This window comes from Talpa occidentalis, unplaced genomic scaffold (genome assembly GCF_014898055.3).
Source record: "Talpa occidentalis isolate TD23 unplaced genomic scaffold, MPIMG_talOcc4v2.1 talOcc4.3, whole genome shotgun sequence".
Lineage (NCBI taxonomy): Eukaryota > Metazoa > Chordata > Mammalia > Eulipotyphla > Talpidae > Talpa > Talpa occidentalis.
In genome coordinates, this window is record NW_023603184.1 from 32,377,245 (window position 1) to 32,398,952 (window position 21,708).

At 48.8% G+C, this 21,708-nt stretch overlaps 1 protein-coding gene across 2 annotated transcripts in view; it reads right to left on the bottom strand.

The window, feature by feature from the left end:
• Window positions 1–21,708, bottom strand: part of ABCC8 (ATP binding cassette subfamily C member 8) — a 72,119-nt gene that overhangs the window by 28,095 nt on the left and 22,316 nt on the right. For both annotated transcript variants that reach the window (XM_037522723.2, XM_037522722.2), the window contains exons 8-16: window positions 20,213–20,368; window positions 16,322–16,456; window positions 15,887–16,049; window positions 6,503–6,543; window positions 5,177–5,322; window positions 2,810–2,915; window positions 2,541–2,657; window positions 2,107–2,182; window positions 1,318–1,423 (exon numbers count right to left, since the gene is read on the bottom strand). In XM_037522723.2, coding sequence (XP_037378620.1) covers window positions 1,318–1,423; window positions 2,107–2,182; window positions 2,541–2,657; window positions 2,810–2,915; window positions 5,177–5,322; window positions 6,503–6,543; window positions 15,887–16,049; window positions 16,322–16,456; window positions 20,213–20,368 — 1,046 coding nt within the window. The remainder of the gene's footprint in view (window positions 1–1,317; window positions 1,424–2,106; window positions 2,183–2,540; window positions 2,658–2,809; window positions 2,916–5,176; window positions 5,323–6,502; window positions 6,544–15,886; window positions 16,050–16,321; window positions 16,457–20,212; window positions 20,369–21,708) is intronic.

Here is a 21,708-nt window from a genome sequence, read left to right on the forward strand (position 1 = left end):
GTTTTCTTCAGTTCAGTGCCCTGGGGGTGGGGGTGGAGGTCCTGTCTTCCTGTGACATACATATGTTTGTCAGCCAATGGGCAGGGGATCTTCACTGCTCTGAGGGGCAGTTAGTTCACTGGACTGGCAAAGTGACCTCAAACCTCATACCCGGGCTTTCTCTGTTTAAGAAATCCTCTCTGGAGGCAGAAACTCCTCCATACCCAAACACACCATATTCCCCAGTGCAATTAAGGCCCCAGAGACTGAGATTATGGAAAATCCAAGGGGCTCATCTGCCAGCCCATAGTCCCACTGAGAAGCAAAACTTGCCATCTGTGGGATGCAGCACTCAAAGGCATTTTGGTAAAGCAGGACATAGGGGTGCATGCTGACACTGGCCCCCAGGACTTTCTGCTCAGTTCTGCACTCATACTTATGAAAAACCTGACATCTTGAATGATAATTTCCTCCCAAGAAATGATTGCTTGGGAAAGCTTGTCTATTTGCTGAATTGGTTGCAAAGTTTACTCCTGAATCACCACTGGAAACCTCCCTCAGGTCCCCCTTTGATTTGGCTATTGTGGAGCTCCAAGCAGGGTTTGTGCTACCTGCAAAGCCTTGCTCTGCTGGGGTTCCTGAACACCTTTTACATCCTCTTTATTTCCTGGCTTTCCTTTTCTCAATTTTGAAAAAGCTTCCATTTCAGATGTATCTTTTATCAACTAGCTTCAAGTGCTTTTTAGAAGTAGGTGGACATAAATAATAGATTCACGATGGACTCAGCCTGGGGTTCTGACTCTTTAATTACGATGGTGATCTCTGCCTAGAAACCCACGTTTGCCTGAGTTGTCGCTGGCTCCTGTAAACACCCACTGAATGGTCTGTGTCAGCTTTGCTGATGACCAAGTCAGAAACCCACATCTGTGCTGCAATTCCCCACACAGGGAAGTGGTGTGGCTGAGTGAGCATGGAATTTGGAGATAAACAGAATCAGGTTCGAATTCCAGCTCTGCAATTTATTAGCTGATGAATTAGGGCAAAGAGTTTAACCCTCATTGAAAATGAGAACTATTAACAGTACTTACACCTTGCTGGCTGTCACAGGACGAAATAGTAGAATGTATTCAGAAGATTTAGCCAAGTGCCTGGCATATAGTAAGGGTTTAATGAATATCGATGATGATGATGATGAAAATAATAACTAACTGCATGGACTGAGTACTCACTGAACACTAAGTGGCTACTCAATAAATGCAAGACCATCCTCACCTGAGAAGGATGGCTGCCTACCTGCCCACTGTCTCGCTCCGCTGAGCCCTAGGATTCATTTGTTACCTGTTCCAGAAGACAGCCCCTGAGATCTTCTGCATCTCCCCCAGGGTGGCTAGGAGGAGTGAGGACTTGCCACAGCCCACCTGCCCCACGATCATCGTCAGCTGGCCTGCAGGGAAGGCGGGGGTGGAGGGAGTGAGGGGTATGAGAAGGAAGCCTGAACTGCGAGCCAGACATACAGATGCACCCAATCCTGAGGCCACCATTTGCTTTCTTCCTACTTGGAATGCCCAGGGAGTCCTTCTCCCCACCCCCACATTGGCCTATTTTTTTGCCCCTGGAAAACTACATTCCTCCTGGCTCCCCAGGTCCTTCTTCACCACTGACATCCAGCCTCTTCCTACACACTGGCTTCTTTCTTTGGGTGTGCTCCAGTGTGCACTCAGCTCCTCGTGGTCCCAGCAAAGGCCACTCTGGGTCCCACCCCCATCCCACCTTCAAGCTTTGCCCATACTGCTGCCTCTGCTAGAATGTCCACCTGGCTTCGAGGATCAGGGAGCTCATTCTCAGAAAAGTGACCTCTTCCATAATGCCTACCCGGCCACTCAAGTCTGCTCTATTTGTGATGCTCCTATCCTCTCTGCAGCAGATGGCCTGACATTAAGGCCCTGCTGTCTTGCCCTGTCCATGCTGCTGACCCTCCCCCCCAGCACAGTGACACCTCCTGGATGAAACCCACTCCCTCTCTAGTGTTCCTGCCCCAGAGCACCCCCAGGGTGGGAGACGAGGAGGGGCACTCCAGACTCCAAGGGAACACCCCCAGAGTGTGGTGGGGGTTGAGCTGGACCATACCTCGGGGGATACGAATGGTGATGTTGGACAGTGTGGGGATTCCATCAGGGGTCCATGTGAAGAAGCCTCCAATGATCTTCATTGGCAACACCCCACAGCCCAGAAGAGAACGGAAAGGCAACGGGTTCTCAGTATGAATAATCTCTTGTGTCTTGTTCCCCATGAAAGCCAAAACCCACATATCACTTTCAGGGCATGCCAACACATCTCTGGGAAAATGACTCTCATGTTAACCCATCCAGGAGAGAAGACAGTGCCTCCACCTGGTGAAGACAGAAGCACTGTCCAGGTCTCCAGCCAGTGTAGGCAGGCAGGATGCTGTAGTAGGCAGGCAGGGTGGCCTCTCGGGCAGAGGACTTGGCACACAGCTCTTTAGGTGCTGAGGTCCCTCCTGGAGATGGCGGCTAACATGGGGTGCAGGGTCGAGGACTCACCTGGACACAGCAGTTGTCAGGATCCCCTTCTGCACTGGGGGCCAGACTCAGCAGAGGACCCATGAGGCCCTGACAGTCTTCTCGGGAGGGATGCTTTCGGTTCACAACTTTAAGCGGCTGGGGACAGTTAGAAGGAGGTGAGGGCCCAGGGCACTGGGAGATGTGCAGGGAAGGGAGCCCCGCCCTGTGAGGAAAGGCTGAGGCAGGCCACAGGCGGGTATAAATTGCAGGCATTAGAGAAAAATTTTGTTGCTGGTCTGAGCACTCACCACGGCCTGGTACTTGCTGGCTTGGCCCTGGGGTGGGAGTTCCCGAGGAGCACACTGCTCCTCTCGGATCTCTGCACTGGATAAGAATTCGCTCAACTTTTGCACGCTGCAGAGGAAGCACAGAGATACCCCTCACCCCTGCCAGGGGCAGAGGGGAGGGGAGAAAGTGGAGGGTGAGGCCTGAGAAGGCAGCTCTGAGAAGGTCCTAAGGTGTGGCCCTCCCAAAGCTCACACAGGAAGGATACAACTGAGGGCGTCTTATGTGGGGCAGTGACAGGTGTTATCAGGGTTCGCTAGAGATGACTAGTCAACTGGAGGAAGTTAGGGTCTGGATTTGGCTAGCTTTAGGGCAATTTAATGTTGAAGTTGACTAATAACCCAGACTAGCCAATGTTAACATTAAGTGATGTTGAGTTTTACCAGTTACTGGTAGAGGTAAAGTTGGTTAGTGTTAAGTTTAATTAAGATTATTATTAATCATACTATTAACAATAACTAATATTTATTTATTGAGCATGTACCTATTGCTGTATGCAAGCACTGTAATAAATGCTTTTATAAACATATAATTTAATCCCAATTATATAATTCTGCTAGGGGAGGTGTGAGGGAATTGTATTCCCAGCTTACAGAGAAGGCTATTATCTCTCCCCTAAACCCTCCACCCCCCAATTTCCCTATGGACCCAGAAGAGGTGTTGGAAGCTTTATTCTTTTAGTTCATTCTCTCTCATTCCTGGGTGTGTGGAAGCTATGACATTTGAAAACTGTGTACCCCTTTCCTCCCTTTTGCTAAAAGTCCAACAGCTCTAGACCAGGCAAGCCCACCAACTCCCAAGGCCCTAATGTCTGGGCCCTAAATGAGCTGTGCTCCTTAGAGGTCCGTTCTGTGTACCACTCCCCACCAGGAGCAGACCTCCAGCCTCCCTGTGCAGCTCCAAAACACACACACACACACACACACACACACACACACACACACACACACACACACACACACACACATTTACTTTCCCTCTCAGTCCCAGCTCCAGCACTCTCAACTGTCTGCAGCTGGGCTGGGAAGGGTGGAGCTGGCTTCTTTTGTTATCTTACTCCTACCTTTGGGCCCAGAATCTGATCTGCCTCTCTAAAAAGGCCTCAGCTACCCTCTTGACAGTGCATTTAGGTGTGTCTGCAAATGGGAATGCTTCTGGAGCCGGCAAGGGATTTCCAACAAGTGTAGCATCCTTGAATCAGTAGTTTCTACACAGAATCATAGGACTGAGGGGCGGCTGGGGCAGGTGGGGATTGAGGAGGGGGTGGTCCTTAGAAATCTCTATGCCTTGGCCAATGGAAATGAGACAGCCTCACCAACCACAGAAATGGGAGCTAATTGATTTCCCACCAGCTACTTCCTAGCCAGATACTCCTTTGATCACAATTATGCTCCTTTCAACCTTGAACCCCTGCCAGAGCTTCCTTGTGTGATTTGCTCCTTCCATCACTATTTTATTCAAACAGCTACTCCTCCCTGAAGGTTGCCTAGGATCTGCCAGGGTCTCACGAGACAGGGATGTTGTTTTCCTCATCGTTGGAGGGGCTTGAGTTCTGAGGACATTTGTTACTGTCTGGCCCCATGGGCGATGGGAAAAGACAGAGGCAGCTCTCCCTAGTGGCATGACAGCTCCTTGCTTCAAAGGAGTTTCAGAGGCCCAAGTAGATGTCCCACTCCAGCTAAGGCATTTTCCAGCCTCAGCCCTCTGCCATCAGGCTTTCATTCCAGGGAAGAAGGTGCCTCTGGGAGGATGGTAGAGTCATTCCGGAGTTCTAGAGCCTGGAGGGGGCTAGGGGCCCCACACCTGGAGGCCAACTGGGGATGGGACATGCAAGCATTTTGGGGAAACTGCTTCACTGACCGGGGCTGTGAAGCTCTGGGACCCGTGGGAAGAACAAGAGATGTTCAGCCTGGGGAAGATGGAGATTCAGTGAATGTCTTCTGAAACCTGAAGGGCTGGCATGTGGGGGAAGGATAGTGCTCATTGTGGGTGGTTCTGAAGGATGAGATTAGGACCGATAGGCAGAATTTATGAGGATATTCCAATTTGGGCAACACCATATATTTTTGCAAAGTTATCTTGGAGATGACTTTGAGATCCCTCTCCTTGGAGGGACGGAAGCAATTTGGCTAGCCCTTTCTCAGGGGTGGCGTGGAGGGAAAGCGCACATGGCCTGCGTTCCTCTGAGCAATCATCACCAGCTTCAGCAAGGCCCGTGAATAGGGAGGTGTGTCCTGGACTAAACCACCATGGTCCCAGCAGCAACAGAGCAAGCCAGGGGATTGCCACATGAGCTCCTCCCCTCCCCTCACCAACTCCCCTCCTCTCACCTGACTAGAGCTTTCACTGTTGACCGGACCACACTGGACAGCAGGAACAGTGGCGTGACCAGGATGTGGAAGAGGGAGAGGGAGGCAAAGGCCACGGAGGGCGAGAAGTCAGTCCCTTTGAAGAAGCTGTCATGGCCCACAAAGGTCTGTGAACAAAGGCATCAGTGAAGTGGGGGTGACTCAGGGCATGGGCCCCCTCTCCAGTGGCATTACTCAGCCTCTGGGAAGGAAGCAAGAAGGCTAGAAGAGGGGACCCGAGGGAACCTTTCAGTTAGACACCTTCTTCATCCTCACAGTTATCTCTTGGAAATGTCCCCAGTAAGTTCAGACTTCAAGATGGAGGTCAAGGGCAGCTCTCACCCTTTCCCACCGCATCCTGACTGGGAATGCCCAGGGAGGAGCCCTCAGGCTGGGTCAGCTCCTCAGATGGCAGCCGCAGTCTGGGGAAATGCGAACACAATCATCACAAAACCGCCCCTTGCAGAGCCTGCCCTGCTACCTGGCTGGCTCATTGACCCAAAGTTCTCCGAGAGCCAGGCCAGGAACCAGCCCAATAAATCATGTCGAAAATGAATTCCCAAGCCTGCTTGACAGGCTGTGAACTCACCACAGTTCAGGGACACTAGCCCCAGGGGAAATAAATGCATCTTTTTAAAGAACAGCAGCCGTCACAGAAGCCAAGCATAGGAACTATGGGGCTGTGAGGGGCTGTGGGCTGGTGGGGGTTAGGCCTTTCTGGAGGGGCACCTGCTTGCGGTGCTGCTGAGCTACACACACAGCCTCAGCTGAAGCTGCCCTTTAGAAAAAGAAAAACCACCGTTGTAATATTTAATGACCTTGTGGCCAGAATCTTAAATGTTGAAAAAGCATGTTACAAAACTACATATGCAGCCCAATCCTATTTTTGTAAAAATGTCATATTATGCACCTTAAAAAAAGACTGGAAAGAAATGCATAAAAGATGTTGCCAGTGGATTATGGGTGATTTAAATTCGACTTGAACTTTCCCTTCTGAATTTCCCAACATTTTCATCATAAACAATTTTCACATTTTAATGAAAAGATTCGATGGCTATTTTGAAAAGGAAATTTAATTTCTCTAAAGACTAAACCTTAAGTCTTCCAGGCTGGGAGGCAGAGGCCCCTGCCTGCCTGGAGTGAGGGAGGGCCCTGCTTCCTGTCGAGACTTCGAATCCCTCACCCTATTTTCAGCCTGCTGCCTGAGCCATCTATGACGTTCCTGAGCAGAACGGCTAAACCCGGGAGCCTCTCACTGCAGACGCCCTCCCAGGCCCCCACCGGGAGAGAGAGAAAGGCCCCACTTACGATGAGGACAGCTGCAATGGGGATGGCCGTGTTCATGAAAACTGCGGAGGAAGCACAAGTTTATTGTCGGGAAGGAGACAGCTACCCATTTAGTCACCAGGTTGGTCAGGGGCTGCACAGCCGATGGGGTCCTCTCCTAGCCTGTGGGTGGAGCTGGGGTGGGGTAGGCACAGAACACCAGCCCAGTGGCACCTCTGGTTCTGTCTCCCTCAGGACTCTTGCTTCTGAGTCTCAAGTTGTTTTTTTTTTTTAAAAGATTTATTTATTTATGCATACAAGAACTGGGGTACAGACCAGAGGTGTGGGGGGTTGGTGAGAGGACTTACCAGAGAAAGAGTGGGGAACAGAACAGGTGGGTTGACTGAAATACACTGCTGAGGGGAGCAGCGGGTGAGTCAGGGGAGGTCTGCTGTGCCATGTGGGTAGCTCCCTGTCCAGGGACTGAACTCGTGTTGCAATGGCTGCAGATAGCTTCATAGTACTGCGTCTTAGTACTGCGTGTTGCACCACCAGGGAGGCCCTGAGTCTTAAGGTTTTTTTAAAATATTTTATTCATTTTTTTAAAATGTCAGTTGCAGTTGTTTTTTTTTTTTTTTTTTAGATTTTTATTTATTTATATAATAACTGGGGTATAGGTCAGAGGCACGGGAGGGTGAGAGAACTCACCAGAGACAGAGTGGGGAGCAGAACAGGCAGACAGGCCAAGGACACTGCTGAGGGGAGCAGTAGGCGAGATAGGAGAGGTCTGCTGCGCCTTGTGGGTTTCTCCCTGGCTCGCTGGGAATCGAACCCGCGCTGCAGAAGCTGCAGACAGCTTCACAGCTGGCGGCTCAACCCGCTCTGCCACCGGGGAGGCCCCTGAGTCTTAAGTTTTTAATGAAATGCTGACATGCTCCTATTTGGACCCATGTGGGCAGTATGCAAAGTCCCCTGAGAAAGTGGTGGAGCAGGAATTGGAGAGTTGACTGTGATCAACTGTGAGGTGAAGAAACTTCCTAATCTCCCATGGCTCTTGGGAAGGATTTCAAACTCATTCACAATGTTAAATTAAAACAATTTAAGACACATCTCCCTCAACGCTAAAGCTAAAGGGTCTAAACCCAGGCTAGGCGTGGGCGCTGTCTTGTAACTAGACCATTCAGATGGATTTCAGGGAGCAAAGAGAGTGGGACTAGAGTCAGGTGGTTTGGCCCCTATTACTTATAAGCTGTATAACTTTGGACAGGCCATTTACCTTCCCTGTGCCTCAGTTTCCACCTGAGTTTTATAAATTCATACTTCCTCACACATCTTGGCTCTCTCCAAGGTGAGAGGAGATAATGTAAGGAACAGGCTCTCTGTGAACCCTCAGTTTTGCCTGAATATCACACCTCATGAGCCAAAAAGTTGGCCCTGATGCTCAGATCACTGCTGTCCCACCCAAGACACGAGGATGCCTGAGAAAGCCCTGACCCTGGCACTCTGCTCTTCCAGAGTCAACAGCCTTTCTAGAGTAAGAGGTGACCATCTGAGCTGCCACCTTCCCATCTCATCTTCCTGACATTCCAGCAACCTCTTCCAGACCAGTCCAGTAAAAGAGTCTGGCTCTGTCATGGGCCAAATTAAAGCAGAGAAAACCAGGAGCCAGGAGCCAGAAGCCAAGGGCTCAGACCACATGGCTCTTGTCTAATGAGTGAAGTCTTTAACACTGATGAAGTCCAAGTGATCAACACCATTCCAAGAAGCTGTCCACTTACTCCAAGACTCATGTGCCAGCTAATACATCTACAGTGTATGTTGGAGATGTGGACCCCCGAGTGGGTGGGAGAACATGGCCTCTGCCCTCAGGGGGCTCCCAGTCTGAGTGGACCTGTTCCCTGGAAGCCCCTGATATGATGGAGAGACAGGGAACATGCCCCTATGGATTTTCCAAGCACACAGGAAAGACACTGTGTTTATCTTTGGGAATTCCAGTCTGATGGAGGGGACATGGCCTGTGCCATCGGAGAACTCTTGTTCTCCCAGAGAAGCTATGGCTGGTTCCTTGGCACGCTGTTAATCTCTAACCATAAGGCTTCTCATCAACACCATTAAAGCTGGGTAAGGCACCATCATGAAGTGATGATGAAGACTCCATAGCCTCCAGGTACCCACCTCAGTGCTTTATGGTATCTGTCAAGGACCAGTATAAACATTGTTTTTCCTACAGGATAAAGGGCTCATATCTGGGACACAGACCACAACACAGTCATCACTGTCTGTGGAGAGGGAGCATGACGCCTGTGACCGTCACCAACCATGTGATTCTAAACACCAGGTACCCTCCCCATCCCCACCCCCGGTCGACTCCAGAGCGAGTTATTCCAAGTAGCTCCCTCAAGGTAGAGTCTTTTCCTTCAGTTCACTCCTTGCCCACCTCCATTAGTTACCAGAGTAGGGGTTCAAACTAGAGAAGGCAATGGTACAACACTCCTTCGCCCCCTGCCCCAGGCCAAGGTCCCTCTCACACATCTTGGGGCTCAACTCCCAGCTAAAAAATCTGCCAGGCGTTAGAGTGTAAATTGGTACAACACTCTCGGAAAGCAATCTTGTGCTTTGGAACTGGGGTCACACAGAAGTTCAGACCTCCTGATCCTGTAATCCCTCTCCTGGGAATTTATCCTGAATAATCACTCAAGAGCAGCACAAAGCCCTGAGCAAAATGGTGTTAGCTGCAGCATGATCTGTCACAGCAAAACAAAACCACAACCACAGCAACAAACCACCCAGAATGAAATAAACTGGAAACTTTGAAGAAAAGAGGCAGTTTTAGTAAATGTAGCACGTCAACTCTAGGGGAGATGATGCAGTCAGAAAACATGTGATAACTGACATTGTGTTCCACTGGATGTTCTGCCTGGTTTGGTTTTTTAAGTTGTATTTTTTCCTATTATATTGTCTTTATTCTTGTAGCTGCCTGAACTCTTTTGAGGAATGAAACAGGCTATAAATAAATTTAAAAATGAGCATTCCAAAGCTGATGCAGCAACATGGAGAATGCTTATAATTAATTGCTACCCTGTTCTGGCTGTGGTACGGAGATGCTAAAGCATGAAAATGTAATTTTTCATTTCCTTCATCCTGTGCTGGAAGGACAGCCTTTGCGCAGGGGGCTCTGGGTCCCTCTTTGGGGGTGGGTGGATCGGGGGGTAGAATTATGAATTGTGTGTAGTTTTAAGGGCATCTCTGTAGATCACCCTCCTGGATCCTGGGGCAAAGATGTCTGGGACGAGGGGTGTCAGCATCAGCGAGGAGGCCTGGGGGTGCTACAGGTTTGGACCCTCTCTAAGCTCGGCAGATATTTCTCTGCCCTAGTTGAAAGTGGGGTGGGGATGGAGGATACCCAAACATCTCAGCTACTGTAGGTCGAAGACTTGAGGGTTTGCTTCCATTTTCCTTAACCACATCAGACCCCGTAAGACATTCAAGGTGGTGGGGGAGTGGGAAATGTGACCAAGAATAGATTTCTCTCCAACTTTGGCAAGGGGTGGGCTGACTCACTTTGGTTTCATCTAGGAAAAAAAAGTAGAACATGACAGTGTTCACATATTGAATGTTAAGGAGCAAGAAATACTGTTAAGTAACACTAAGTGAAAGCAAAAGATTACAAAATGGTGCATCAGTGTGATGCCCTTCTGAAAAAGGTAGTTGCGTAGACAGGCCTAAAAGGCCACCTGCAGAAGGTGGAAGTCTTGCTGAAATGGGGTAGACATATGAGTAGGTGCTTTGTAGCACCCCCCATAGCCTTTGAGTTATTCATTCAAAAATTATTTTTTCATAACCTGCATCTCCGCCCTCGCCCCCAAACAAAACAACATATCAATCAAATCCAAAGCAGAACTGAGGTCACTGTACCTTCTGCTTTGCCAGGGAATGCTGCTGGCCTTGTGAGTGCCAGCCCAGCACCAAAATACCAGCTTTTCATTTCCAAAGCATTGATAAATATTTCAAAGCCTTGGTTTCAGGGAGGCATAGCCAACACTTTGTGCCTCTGCTTAACTTCAGCTCTGTGCCTGGAAGGGCCAGGGGAGGGCTGAGGCTCACAGCCTGGGTCTAATTGCAGGCTCATCTGCAGGAGGGCAAAATGGATTTTGAAGGGCACAGTGCTATTTCCCATTCAGTCCGGTGGTCAGTCCAAAGGCAGCAGAGGAGGAAGAAAAGCCAGTTCCTGGTGTGTCTACTCCTGGCAGGGGAGGGCGCAGCAGGAGCTCTGCACTGATTTTTTAATTGCTGAACCTCCCCAGCCACTTCCCCACCCCAACAGGCCAGGCTGTGCCTTGGCACCTACTGTGACTGAGGCTGCACCAGCTGGCAGAAGAAAGTACAGATACTGAATAAGTTCAAAGAATCAAGAAGAGGACGGGAGACCACCATCTACAGGTGACCTTGAACCCCAACACTGGCTGTCAGGCCTCTGAGGAGGAAAGGCGCTCAAGGCTTGGAGAGAAGAGCCAGGTTGTGGGTTGTGGAGAGGGAAGGTGCTGGGTTCCCCATGAATGAGGTTCCTGACACCATCCACTCCCCACTCCCATCCATGGCAGATCTGGGTTTGGGGGTTTGGTTTTTGTTTTTTCAGGACATGCCAGTCAGATGCATCCAAGGAAAGCCCACCGGACTGGTTCAGACCCAAATGGGAAAAGGAAGCCCCCTGGCCACAGGACACTGGAAGACACGGCAAACACATCTTCCCTTAATTCAAACTCCCTCTACAGCTCCCCGGCCTCAGAACACGCAGAAGGCTGTGCACCGCACACAAGGTGCCTGTGATCTGGTCATCAAATTATGCCCCAGTCTTGAACACATCATCATCCTTCTCATACCCAGGCCTTTGTGCCCGGCGTGCCTGCCCCATCAGCAGCTAGCTCATGTCATCCGTCAGACCCCTGCCACAGACTTCACCTCTGACAAAGCTTCTCTGACACCCACCACCCCTAAGACAAGCTAGGTACAACTCTTACTGGGGTTTAGGACGCCCCTTTCTGTTCCTGTCACTCATGACACAGTTGTATGTGGGTCTTCCCTGCCAGGCTGTGGGCAACCCGTGGTCAGGGAACTGTATTTCTTCTCATGTCCACATCCCCTATACCTAGCGCAGGGCCTGGCACATAGTAGGTGCCCAGTAAATAAGTGTTAAATCGATTCATGAAAGAAACTAAGGAGGCAGAGCCAAGTGAAGACCACAAAAGAGAAAGCACGGCACCTGGAAATGACCCCACGAGTCTGACCACAACACAGCCACTGCTCACCAATGGGTTCCCACTAGACCATGAGAGTGAGGACCAGACCTGGGCCCCCTCTTGGAAGCCCAGGTCTTCAGTAGAGTCTGGCACAGATGGAAGGTTCTGGAATGGATGCTGCAGAAAGGACTGAACAAACTGGCAGCATGTTGGTGGAGGACTGGCAGGACCTAGGCTACCTTTTTACCCATGTAAGGCTTGTCCTCAAATACATGGCCAGGCAGGATACTTAGAGTTATGCTGCTTCTGCAAGGAGGTTAGGACTGAACTGACTTCTAGGGGAGTGCACAGCACCCACCTCCAGTTTTATCTCCAACTTACTGGAATTCAGCCCAAGTTTCCTCTTGCTAGAAGCTCGGGCGAGCTCTCAGCCCACTGTGTTTCCTTCTCTATTCTCTGCCATTTATTGGCTCAGAAACTTAAAATCTTTTCACCTCATTGGGCCTCGGTCTTCTCTGCTGCACAACGGGAAAACAGAGGTGCACACCTCAATTGTTATGAGGACGAAGTGTTGGACCTGCAAAGCAGACAGTACACAGCAGGCCCACAGAGTTTAGTGCTTCCTAAACTATAGATGTTAGTTCTCACTTCCCAGCAGAATATAAACTGCTTGAGAATGGGGAGTACGTTTTATTCTATCTGGAATCTCTCCCAGTGCTTAGCACAAGGCCAGGCACACAGGGGTGGGGTTCACCCAACAGCCACTAATTCACATTCTTCAGTTCTGGGTTTTGATGGTGGGAAAACTACCCATTTCCTTCAACACCCTGCCCTGCCCTGCCCTGTCCTGCCCTACTCTGCCATGCCCTGCCCCCGCTCAGGGCTCCACACAGGAGCTCTCAGGGAGGCTGATGGCAGGCAGACGAGTGTCAGGGTAACACTGTGGGCTGCCAGCCTGCCTGCCTGGGGCACTCCGAGCAAACTGATAGCCCAGCAGGCAGCCCCAGGATGGGCCCATCAGGAAACACGACTCCAGGACCCCACAGCTGGTGCCAGGGTTGAGAATGAAAGCTGCCCCATTACCTCAAGCCTAATGACCTGTGTCCTGATCTCTGGTGACAGAACAGAAGGCAGGAAGTCTGGGAGGAGGTAAATGCAAATGCACTCAAAGTATATAGCAGCAGCCCTGGGGGTGCCTCCATCCCAGCACCCGTCTGTTCCCTCCCACTGCCAGCAAACACAAAGAAACCCATCTTAAGAGGGTGAACACTGAGCAAACAACATTTGGCTTTCAAATCTCTGCTGGAGGGCTCTTCCCTTTGCCTTCTTCTGGAGACAGCCTGGGCTGTTCTGTTAATCCTCCTAGGAGACTGAGCCCTGGGCAGGTAAGGTGCCCTGAGCAGACCCCTGTGGCTCCAGAGTCCCTCACTCCTTCCAGAGTTATCTCAACCTTTCACAATAGGAGTCTCTTTTCCTAGGTCCTCCTGGTCCAGGGCCTTCATAAGGCCTTGGTTTGTCTTCTGAGGGCTGGCCTTGGTGAGCTAGGCTTCCGTGGGTCAGCCTGAGAACCTAGGCCTCTTATGACACTATTTACATAAGAAAATGCGTGCAGGCTGCAGTCTGGAATGCAGGAAATGTGCGCCTCCTAGAAGCAAATGTGCATCTCCTGCAAGTGTCTCCTTGCAGCTGCCACCTACCCTCATCTACATGTCCCGAGGCAGCTTCTATCTTGTTGCCACGAATCTTGGGGATCCTGTGCCCTTGATTTCCTTGCTGTTTCCCTTTCCTCTGTCTCATTGCAGGGACAGTGAGTCTGCCCCACCCCACCTAGCCATGTTGTTGCTGGGAGATATTACCCGTCTGCAGGGGGAAACCTTACCTTAGCAGCTGTTACCACTGATGGGCTGTCTGGAAACCAGGTGTCTGTAACTTGGGGGGCTGTACACAGTGTGGGGTTACTGTTAACACAATTAGTTCCAGGGGCAGACAAAGAGGGCCCAGCGCTGTAGGCTGGTTTCTCTAGCTCCCAGATGTCCCCTCTAGCCTCCCAATGTTCGCTGTCCAGTGGAGTGCTCAGCCTGAGGGCACTCAGAGGCCCTGAGTCTCACAGGGTCAGGGATGAGGGTAAAGGGGGAAGCCAGCAACTCAAATGAGGAATTCAGGAAGCAATGGCTGCCTGCCATGCTCACAGCCCCACTCTGAGAAAATCACATCATCCTAGCAGAGCAGCGCCTCTGCAGAAAGAGGCCATGGTAGGTGCCATAAATGTTAGACGGCTTGGCCACTGCTGGCTGGACCAGCGTTCCCACCCAAGGCACAGGACATCATGGTTTGGCTAAACACAGGCAGGCGGGACACCTGGGGTGCTCAGTGCAAGCCCTGCCCCATGGGAACCTCCAGGTTGGATGGTGGTCCCCTGGTCCCGCCAGAATCCCTCTCCCAGCAGTGGGAACATCAGGAGCATATTAATGACCTGAGTGCCCCGCCCCCCCCCTTTCTTCATGAATCCTCCATTGAGGATTTTTATTTATTATTAGCTCATTGTTCTCCCTGAGGCTATCTGGGAGACACAGCCAGCACACCCTCCTTTACTTCCCCCACAGCTGGCACCCCCACCAGGTACACCTCAACCTGGCTCCACCAGTCCCAGCCAGGGGCGGGGGCAGTAGAGTCCAGCTCTCCCACTTTCCTCCTCTATTTTCCACTCCCATCAGAGCCCGATCTAGTTGTTTCTCTTCTATTCAGAGGAAATAGCCTAAAAATGGTGTCCCCCTGTGTCCTAAGCCTTCTCCTCCCCACTTCCCACATGGGTTCCCAGCTCTTTGTGGAAAATAGGATGGGGCTGAGAGTAAAAAGACTCGGGAGGATCTAGTCTGAGACTTGCTCTTAACCTCAGGAAGAGATGCCCTCTTGTGACCCAATGTGTGAAACGGTTCTTCATCTCCCAGAAAACATTTTCGTTTACCTCTCCTTGCCACATTCTGTGTACCTCCCATAGATCTTTTTAATTCACAAATTCTCTCTTTGGCTTTATTTATTCAACCTGCACACTGAGTTGCTTCTTATTTCCTTTCAGTTTTTACACTCTGGAGTTTTCCTCTGTAGTCTTCCTGCAGTAACAGGTCAGAGAAACAGTGTGAGGTCTGCCAGCTCCTAAAAACCTATATTCTAACTGTTCACTCGGGCAACCCCCTTGGGGTGGGTCCATGAGCCACCAGACCACCTGTAAGGTAAACCTGGGCCACAGCACCATCAGCCCTGCCTCTGACCTGGGGATGATCATCCACTGAATTAATTTCAATAACTAAAATTTTAATTTCTAGAAGTTCTTTGGCTGTCTACCCCCCCCCTTCCTGTTTTATCTCGTGGGTTGTGCATCTGCCTTTAGCTCTTTAACTATTTTTAACATACTTATTTTATTCTCTTTCAGACTATGCTATTATCGCCAAGTATTGAGGGACTAGTTCTCCTATTTTTTGCATTTGCTGACTCTCACCCTGGTGGTGCATTTTTCTCTGGCAGATTTTTATTATTAGCTCATTGTTCAATAGAGAGTTTGCCACTGGAGTCCCACATTCTCTGGAAAATGATCTTTATATGCATGTCTGCTGGGATCCTAGGAGTTTTGTAAATTTGGGTCTTCTTTCTCTGTGTATTTTCTGGATCCAGCATTCCCAAATCACTTGAACACTGTAAACCCAGCTCCTGCACTTGTGAGGACCTCAAGCTTGAATTTGCTCTTTAAAGAGGAACTTCCTCTTTCTCATGGATGTAAATGGGAGCTTCTTTGTAGCTGCCCCTGGGTAGCTTGGTCTGACTTTTTGAAAGGAAGTCCTCTCACTTAGGAGAATTTGAAACTATTGTCATTTATACATTTACTGCTACTCCTCAATAGCATGTCAGCTCAAGAGCATATCAAATACTTCAACTGGCTTTCTCATCACTGCCTTGAGAGCCAGCACAGTGCCAGAGCATAGCAGGCCCTCAGTACGTTTGCTGGATACATGACTGAAGGACCCTGTGATTTCTGGGGGCTCTGCTAAGAGATCGTTTGAGACTCTTCAGGATTCGATGATCCCAAAGCCTCCCCGCTTATGCCCCTAACCCCACCCCATATACCCAAGCCTTGACACCTTCTCTTAGCACATAGGCAGCAACAGTCAGGAACGGCTGGTTGGAATGGACTCACTGGAGATAGAGGTGTAGACGGCGAAGGCTCTAAGACTGGTCATTTCCTTCTTGCGAGTCATCTCCACCCTCGTGCAGAAAATGTTCTCCCAGGCATACAGTTTGAGCAGCTTGATGCCACGGAGCATCTCGTTGGTCTGCTTCAGCCTCTCATTGGAATATTCCTGCCAGGAGTCACGGAGTCAGAGAAGGATTTCCTCTCATCCCATCCCAGCCAAGAGGAAGGAACTGAGTCAAAGCACAGACTTCACAGACAAAGCAAGTGAGACCTGGACCCAAGGCCAAGGTCAAGGACAGTGTGGACATGTGTGTGGGGGAATGTCTGGGGGGATCTGGGGGGTGAGTGAGGAGACCTGCTAACATGAGAGGAAAGGGAGCGGGCAGACACTGGGGGCAGGGTGGGGAAAGGAGCAGGTGCAAACCTGCAGACACTCACCAGTGTGCTCCGCTGGGCCTGGGAGAGCTTGGTGGCCACAAAGTACTGGACAGGGGCCAGCAGTATGATGACAGCCGCCCCAATTAAGGCACTGACTCCGAGGATGTAGTAGAGGAGAATCACGCCCACTATGATCTGAGGGGGAATATGGAAGATGCATTCTCTCTGACTTGGTAGCTGGGTTGCCAAGGGGTGAGATTGCTTTGGTGCCCAGGTTTCCAAGTTGCCTCGGTGGGCAGAGGAGGAAGGATAGAGCAATTTCAAGAGGGACGGACATGATGGGCTCTCATACAGTTTCTGGGCTGGTAACTGCATTTGTCTGCAATGTGACTGAAGTCTTAAGTCTCTGCCACTCTGTTTTCCAGATGGACGTCTCAGAGTGGGAGTTGTACAATGCATGTGAGCACCTTTTGTTCTGTTTGCTGGCTATCAAGACTGATATTTCACTCTATTGGAAAAAATGTAATATGTGACCACATCTGTGCCAAACAAAGCTGGTCCAGGCTCGGGGAGAGTCTACTTTCCATTCTTATGCTCTTGCCATCTTTGATTTTTTAATGAAGCTAGCCAGTATTCTCTGAAAAGAGAATTCAATGTCTCTAGATTTATGTAAATGATTGCCTGCTTCTGAATATTTATGAGAAGTGTAAGTTACTCTTGCCAGCGCCTAAAGCATCAAGAAGACAGCTTTTCCAGTTACCTTCAAAAGCAGACACCTCTAAATTCGGGGCTTATTCTAGAGGAACAGATGTGCTGTCTTCTTCAGTTGGAAATAAAAAGGCTGCCTGGGTTGGCCATGCACTCTCTGAGTGCTATACCACATTGGCACTCAGCTCCTTGCACCACCTCAAGGACAGAGGAATGGGTGGGCGGTTCTGTAATTTCCGTTGATTATAGCATGCCATCTGCATTAGCAGATTGTAAGGGACTGGTAAGTGACCCCTTCATCACCTGCCTCCCAGTGTTTAACTGATGCTAAATGCTGGCTTGGATGGGCAGAAGAGCATATTAAGAGATGAACCTACTATCTCTGCCAAGCCCTCTTCCATCACCCTCCTGGAAAATTATCCCCGGCATCCAGTCTTGTCATTATCTGCCCTCATATGGAGGGCATCACTCAGACACCAGGGAAGCTCCCAGAGTGTTTGAGTCATCACCAGGGCAGCCTTTGGGTGTCAGTGCCTGTACCCCTCCGCCTCCCAGGGCTAGCAGTTGCTGGCATAGGAGTCAGGGACACAGTTGCTGCTGCTGCTGCTGCTGGGCTTCTCCAAATGTTCCACCTACATTGTTGTGCTCCCCCAATTCTTCTGTCCAACCCTCTCTTCTGCAGGAGTCTGAATGGATCCCATGGGCAAACATATCAGAAACAAAGGATTCTAAGTGTGCAAAGCAAGTGTGGGGAGCAAGGGGGCAATTTTATCTCCTATTTATACATGTTAGGAAAGCAATCTAGCATAGTGGTGGAGAGAGCACAGTCCCTGGGCTCTACTAGAACCCTGAGTCTGAATGCAGTGCAAGCTCTTATCAGCTGTGCAATCTTGGGCAAGTTACTTGCTGTGAGACCCAAGGTAAGAGCCCCGCTGCACTTTCTGGGTTTTTGAAGCTCATCATGGGAATGAGGAATCAGGTTCCCACAATGGCCAAGTTCCTTCTCATAGTGTCCATAAATTTCAGGAGGCCCATAAAGCCTCTGAAATTGTAAATAAAGTGTGTTAACTCACATTTGTTCTTCTGAAGAGAAGGGTTCATTAGACTTTCAGTGGTATGTGTAGATTAGTAGTTGCCTTGGGCTGGAGGAGTGGGTGAGGAGAGGCTGTCAGTGGATATGGGTTTCTTTTTGGGGTGATGCAGACATTCTAAAACTGGATGTGGTTGCAATGAAACCATTGACTTGTATACTTTAAATCGCAGAGGTATAACTCATAGAGCGGTTACATATATTTTTAAAAAAGATATGTGACAAAATATAAATATTGCAAGCCAGACAGAGCCCTTGGGGCCAAAGGGATGGGGCTCCTGAGCTAATTTCAATAGTGTCACCAGGTTCATGTGACCTGTGACCAGTCAGGCAGCACACAGAATCCTGGCCAGGTCTAAGGGATTGTACTGATTCTGGGTGGTGACCCTGGTTCTTGAGGGCTGTTCTTAGAAAGCACAGTCTTTGAAGAACTAAGAAACATAAAATCAAATGATACTTCATGATCAATAAGAAAAAGCAAATAATTAGTAGAGATAAAAATTCCTTTTCCTGGGTGTTGGGAGAGTTAATTAGATCAATGAGAGGCTGGGAGAAGGCCAGCCACAGGGCAGGCACTACTAGTTAGGATTAGTATTTCTAGCAATGATGCATGGGAATAAAAATTACAAATAAGAGTAAAGCTAGCAATGCAGCAGGTTTGGAGGATAAAGGCTGGAAAGGATAAAAGGCTGGTGATTGTACTCGATGAACTTTCCAAGCCCCGCTGGGGCTTTATTAGTCACTGATTCACCTTAGCAGAGTGGGGTGAGGAGCAAAGGAGTCTGGGCTATGGGGGATTGTATATAAGGCTAATCCCATAAAAATGAGTATCAGATTCCCTGTCCTATACTACCATCTTGTCAAGTTGCCTCCCTGTGAAGTTGTTTTTTTTTCCTCCATTTTCCTTTAATGGAAAATAGAAAAAAAATTTTAAGAGCTATATATTAATATATATATATAATATATAAGCTTATATATACACCTATATAAGCTTTTCAATATAAGTTTTACAGGAAGGAGGCACAACAAAATCATTTGAAGTGAAGGTTTATGAAATTTACATCCTAAGAAGCAATGGATTCTGGACTGGTTGAAGTCCTCACTCTCTGAATGTACAAGTTAGAGGGATCTGATATTTAATCACTGACTACTCTATGCTGGGCATTGTGCTGGGTATTTGACTGACATGACCTAATTGAATCATCAAAGCAACTCCAGAGGGGAGGAATCATCCCCATTTCATAGCTGAGGAAACTGAGGCTCAGAGAGGTTAAGTATTTGAGTCAGCCTATCTCATCCAAGTCCAGACACTTTCTGCTAACACCAGGCAGACCCCTGGCACCTGTGGGGTATCTGGGGCCCATCTGCTCTGATCTGAAGCACAGGAGAGCTAAGTCATTCTCAGGTACTGGACAGGAATCACAGACTCATGGTGGAAGAGCTCTGGATGGGAGATGGAGCAGGTGGGGTGAGGAGTCAGGTAAACCATGCTGAGGATTCTCCTACTACTATCAGGGGCGAGTGTGCCTCCTCCCAGAGCCAGACCCAAAGGTTGTTTGGCTTTAAAAAAAAATCTTATTTTTGATTTAAAAAATAATACATTTTTTATTGGGGAATTTAGAAATGCATAAAGAACGCTTATTGGGGAATTTAGAAATGCAGAAAGAAAATATAAATCCCTTGTAATACCACCATGGGGCCTTCTAGTTCTTTTTTCTGTGCGAATCTGTGCAGATGTATACCTATACATTCCACCTGAGTACAGAATGCACTGCAACTAATATTTTGTAATTTATTTTTTTTTTGCTTAAAAAAAAAAAAAACCTCATGCACACTATTCGATGCAATTAAAGACTATGCTACAACATAACTTTTAATGTCTGTGAAAGTGCTCCACATACGATTATTATACATTTTTTAAGATTTTCTACATTTCAAGTCTTAATGACATTTCCTTCTCTGATCATCAAGAAAGAGGGCCTATCTACAGAGTATGGGAGAGCACAGGGACCCCGGGGTATATACCTCACAAACACCGCAAGGAATGGAAGGTACCGGCAAACATGGAATGGAAGATGGTGCGCACCTAATCACGTGCCAGCATATTCTGGTTTTGTGTCCTCGGCCCCCAGCCTAAAGCACACACCCCTTACCTGTACTGGCATAGCCCAGAGGTTTGGGCACAAGAAGAAAAACCACATGAGCTGATTGGTATCGATGGCAACCAAATTACAGATTTGCCCGGCAGTCATTTCCCCCATGGATAGGTTGGAGGTGGACAGGTGCATAATTTTATTGTAAATCTTGGTCTAGAAATGAGAGCAGAGAAATTCACATTTGTCATCATCATCGTCCTAATCACCATTCCATACGCCACGTGTCTACAGTGTGCCAGGGGCTTCTCAGACATTTCCCTCCTAGAACCCAAAGCAGCTCTGTAAAGGAGCACCACATTACTGTTTCAAAATTCCCTCAGTGAGGGAAAGGGCTTTGACTACAGATCAAGCAAATGAGAGAGGCAGCCTTCAATGAGGAGCCCAGTATGGCAAGCTGCTTTCCTAGCAAGCTTTCTCCTTTGGGAACAGGACTTAACTCCTAAATCTTAAAAGTAGATCGTCATGTCCAGTTGTATTCTTGATTTACCAAAGGCCAGTGGAGAGCACATTTTATAGCCATAAAAATGATGAAGTGGGATAGCCATTGTAATGTGTCTCTCATAGGGGAGGGGGCATGCTCTGGGGCTAAACATGTCTTACTGGAGCCTTAAAATAAAGCAAGTATCCAGCCTAGGACAGTCTTGTAAGTGTCAATCAGCCCCAGCACCATCCAGCCACCCGAGGGCCTCACTCTGTGTCTCCAGGGCAGAGGGGGAGAAGCCATGAGCTCTGAACCTAAAACCTTTATGTAGTGTGATGTGCCTCCCAGAAAGATGGCAGTTTTCAGGTTATGTGCTCAATGCATTTCTGTCTTAACTGTCCTATTGACGTTAACGTTCAAATGAAATTTTATTGTGCTTTCTGTTGTAAGGCAATTCCCAACCCTTCTATTTAAAAATCCGGACTTTTCGTGGGTCAGGTTTTCTTAAAGTATGAATCTATTTTATGCTTTTTTGCTGAGTTTTTATATATCATGGGTAAAGTTTAAAATAATGACAATGACTTTTTTTCATTCCAATTTATGCACATCTGAGGAATTTTGCTTAATAACTTTTTTTTTTTTTTAAAGTTTTATTTATTTTTTTTTCCATGTATTTATTTATTTGTTTTGTTTATACAAGCACTGGGTACAGTCAGAAGCGCGGGAGGGTGAGAGAATTCACCAGAGCCAGAGCAGGGAGCAGAGCAGGCAGAAGGACTGAAGTACACTGCTGAGGGGAGCAGCGGGCGGCAGGAGAGGTCTGTGCGCCATGTGGGACCCTCCTCCTGTGGCCGGGGAGCAGCCGGGGATCGAACTGGCGCCGCAGAGGCCGTGGGGAGCTTCGCAACCCAGCGCTCAACCGCTGCGCCACCGGGGAGGCCCGCTTAATAACTTTTTTAAGCAAGAACTGTGTTTATTCTCAAACTCATGAAAACAGACCCATACTATAATTTCCCATAAATCGCTGGCAGGAAGGGTTTTTACCTAATTTGTTTCCATAATTAATGTCAGC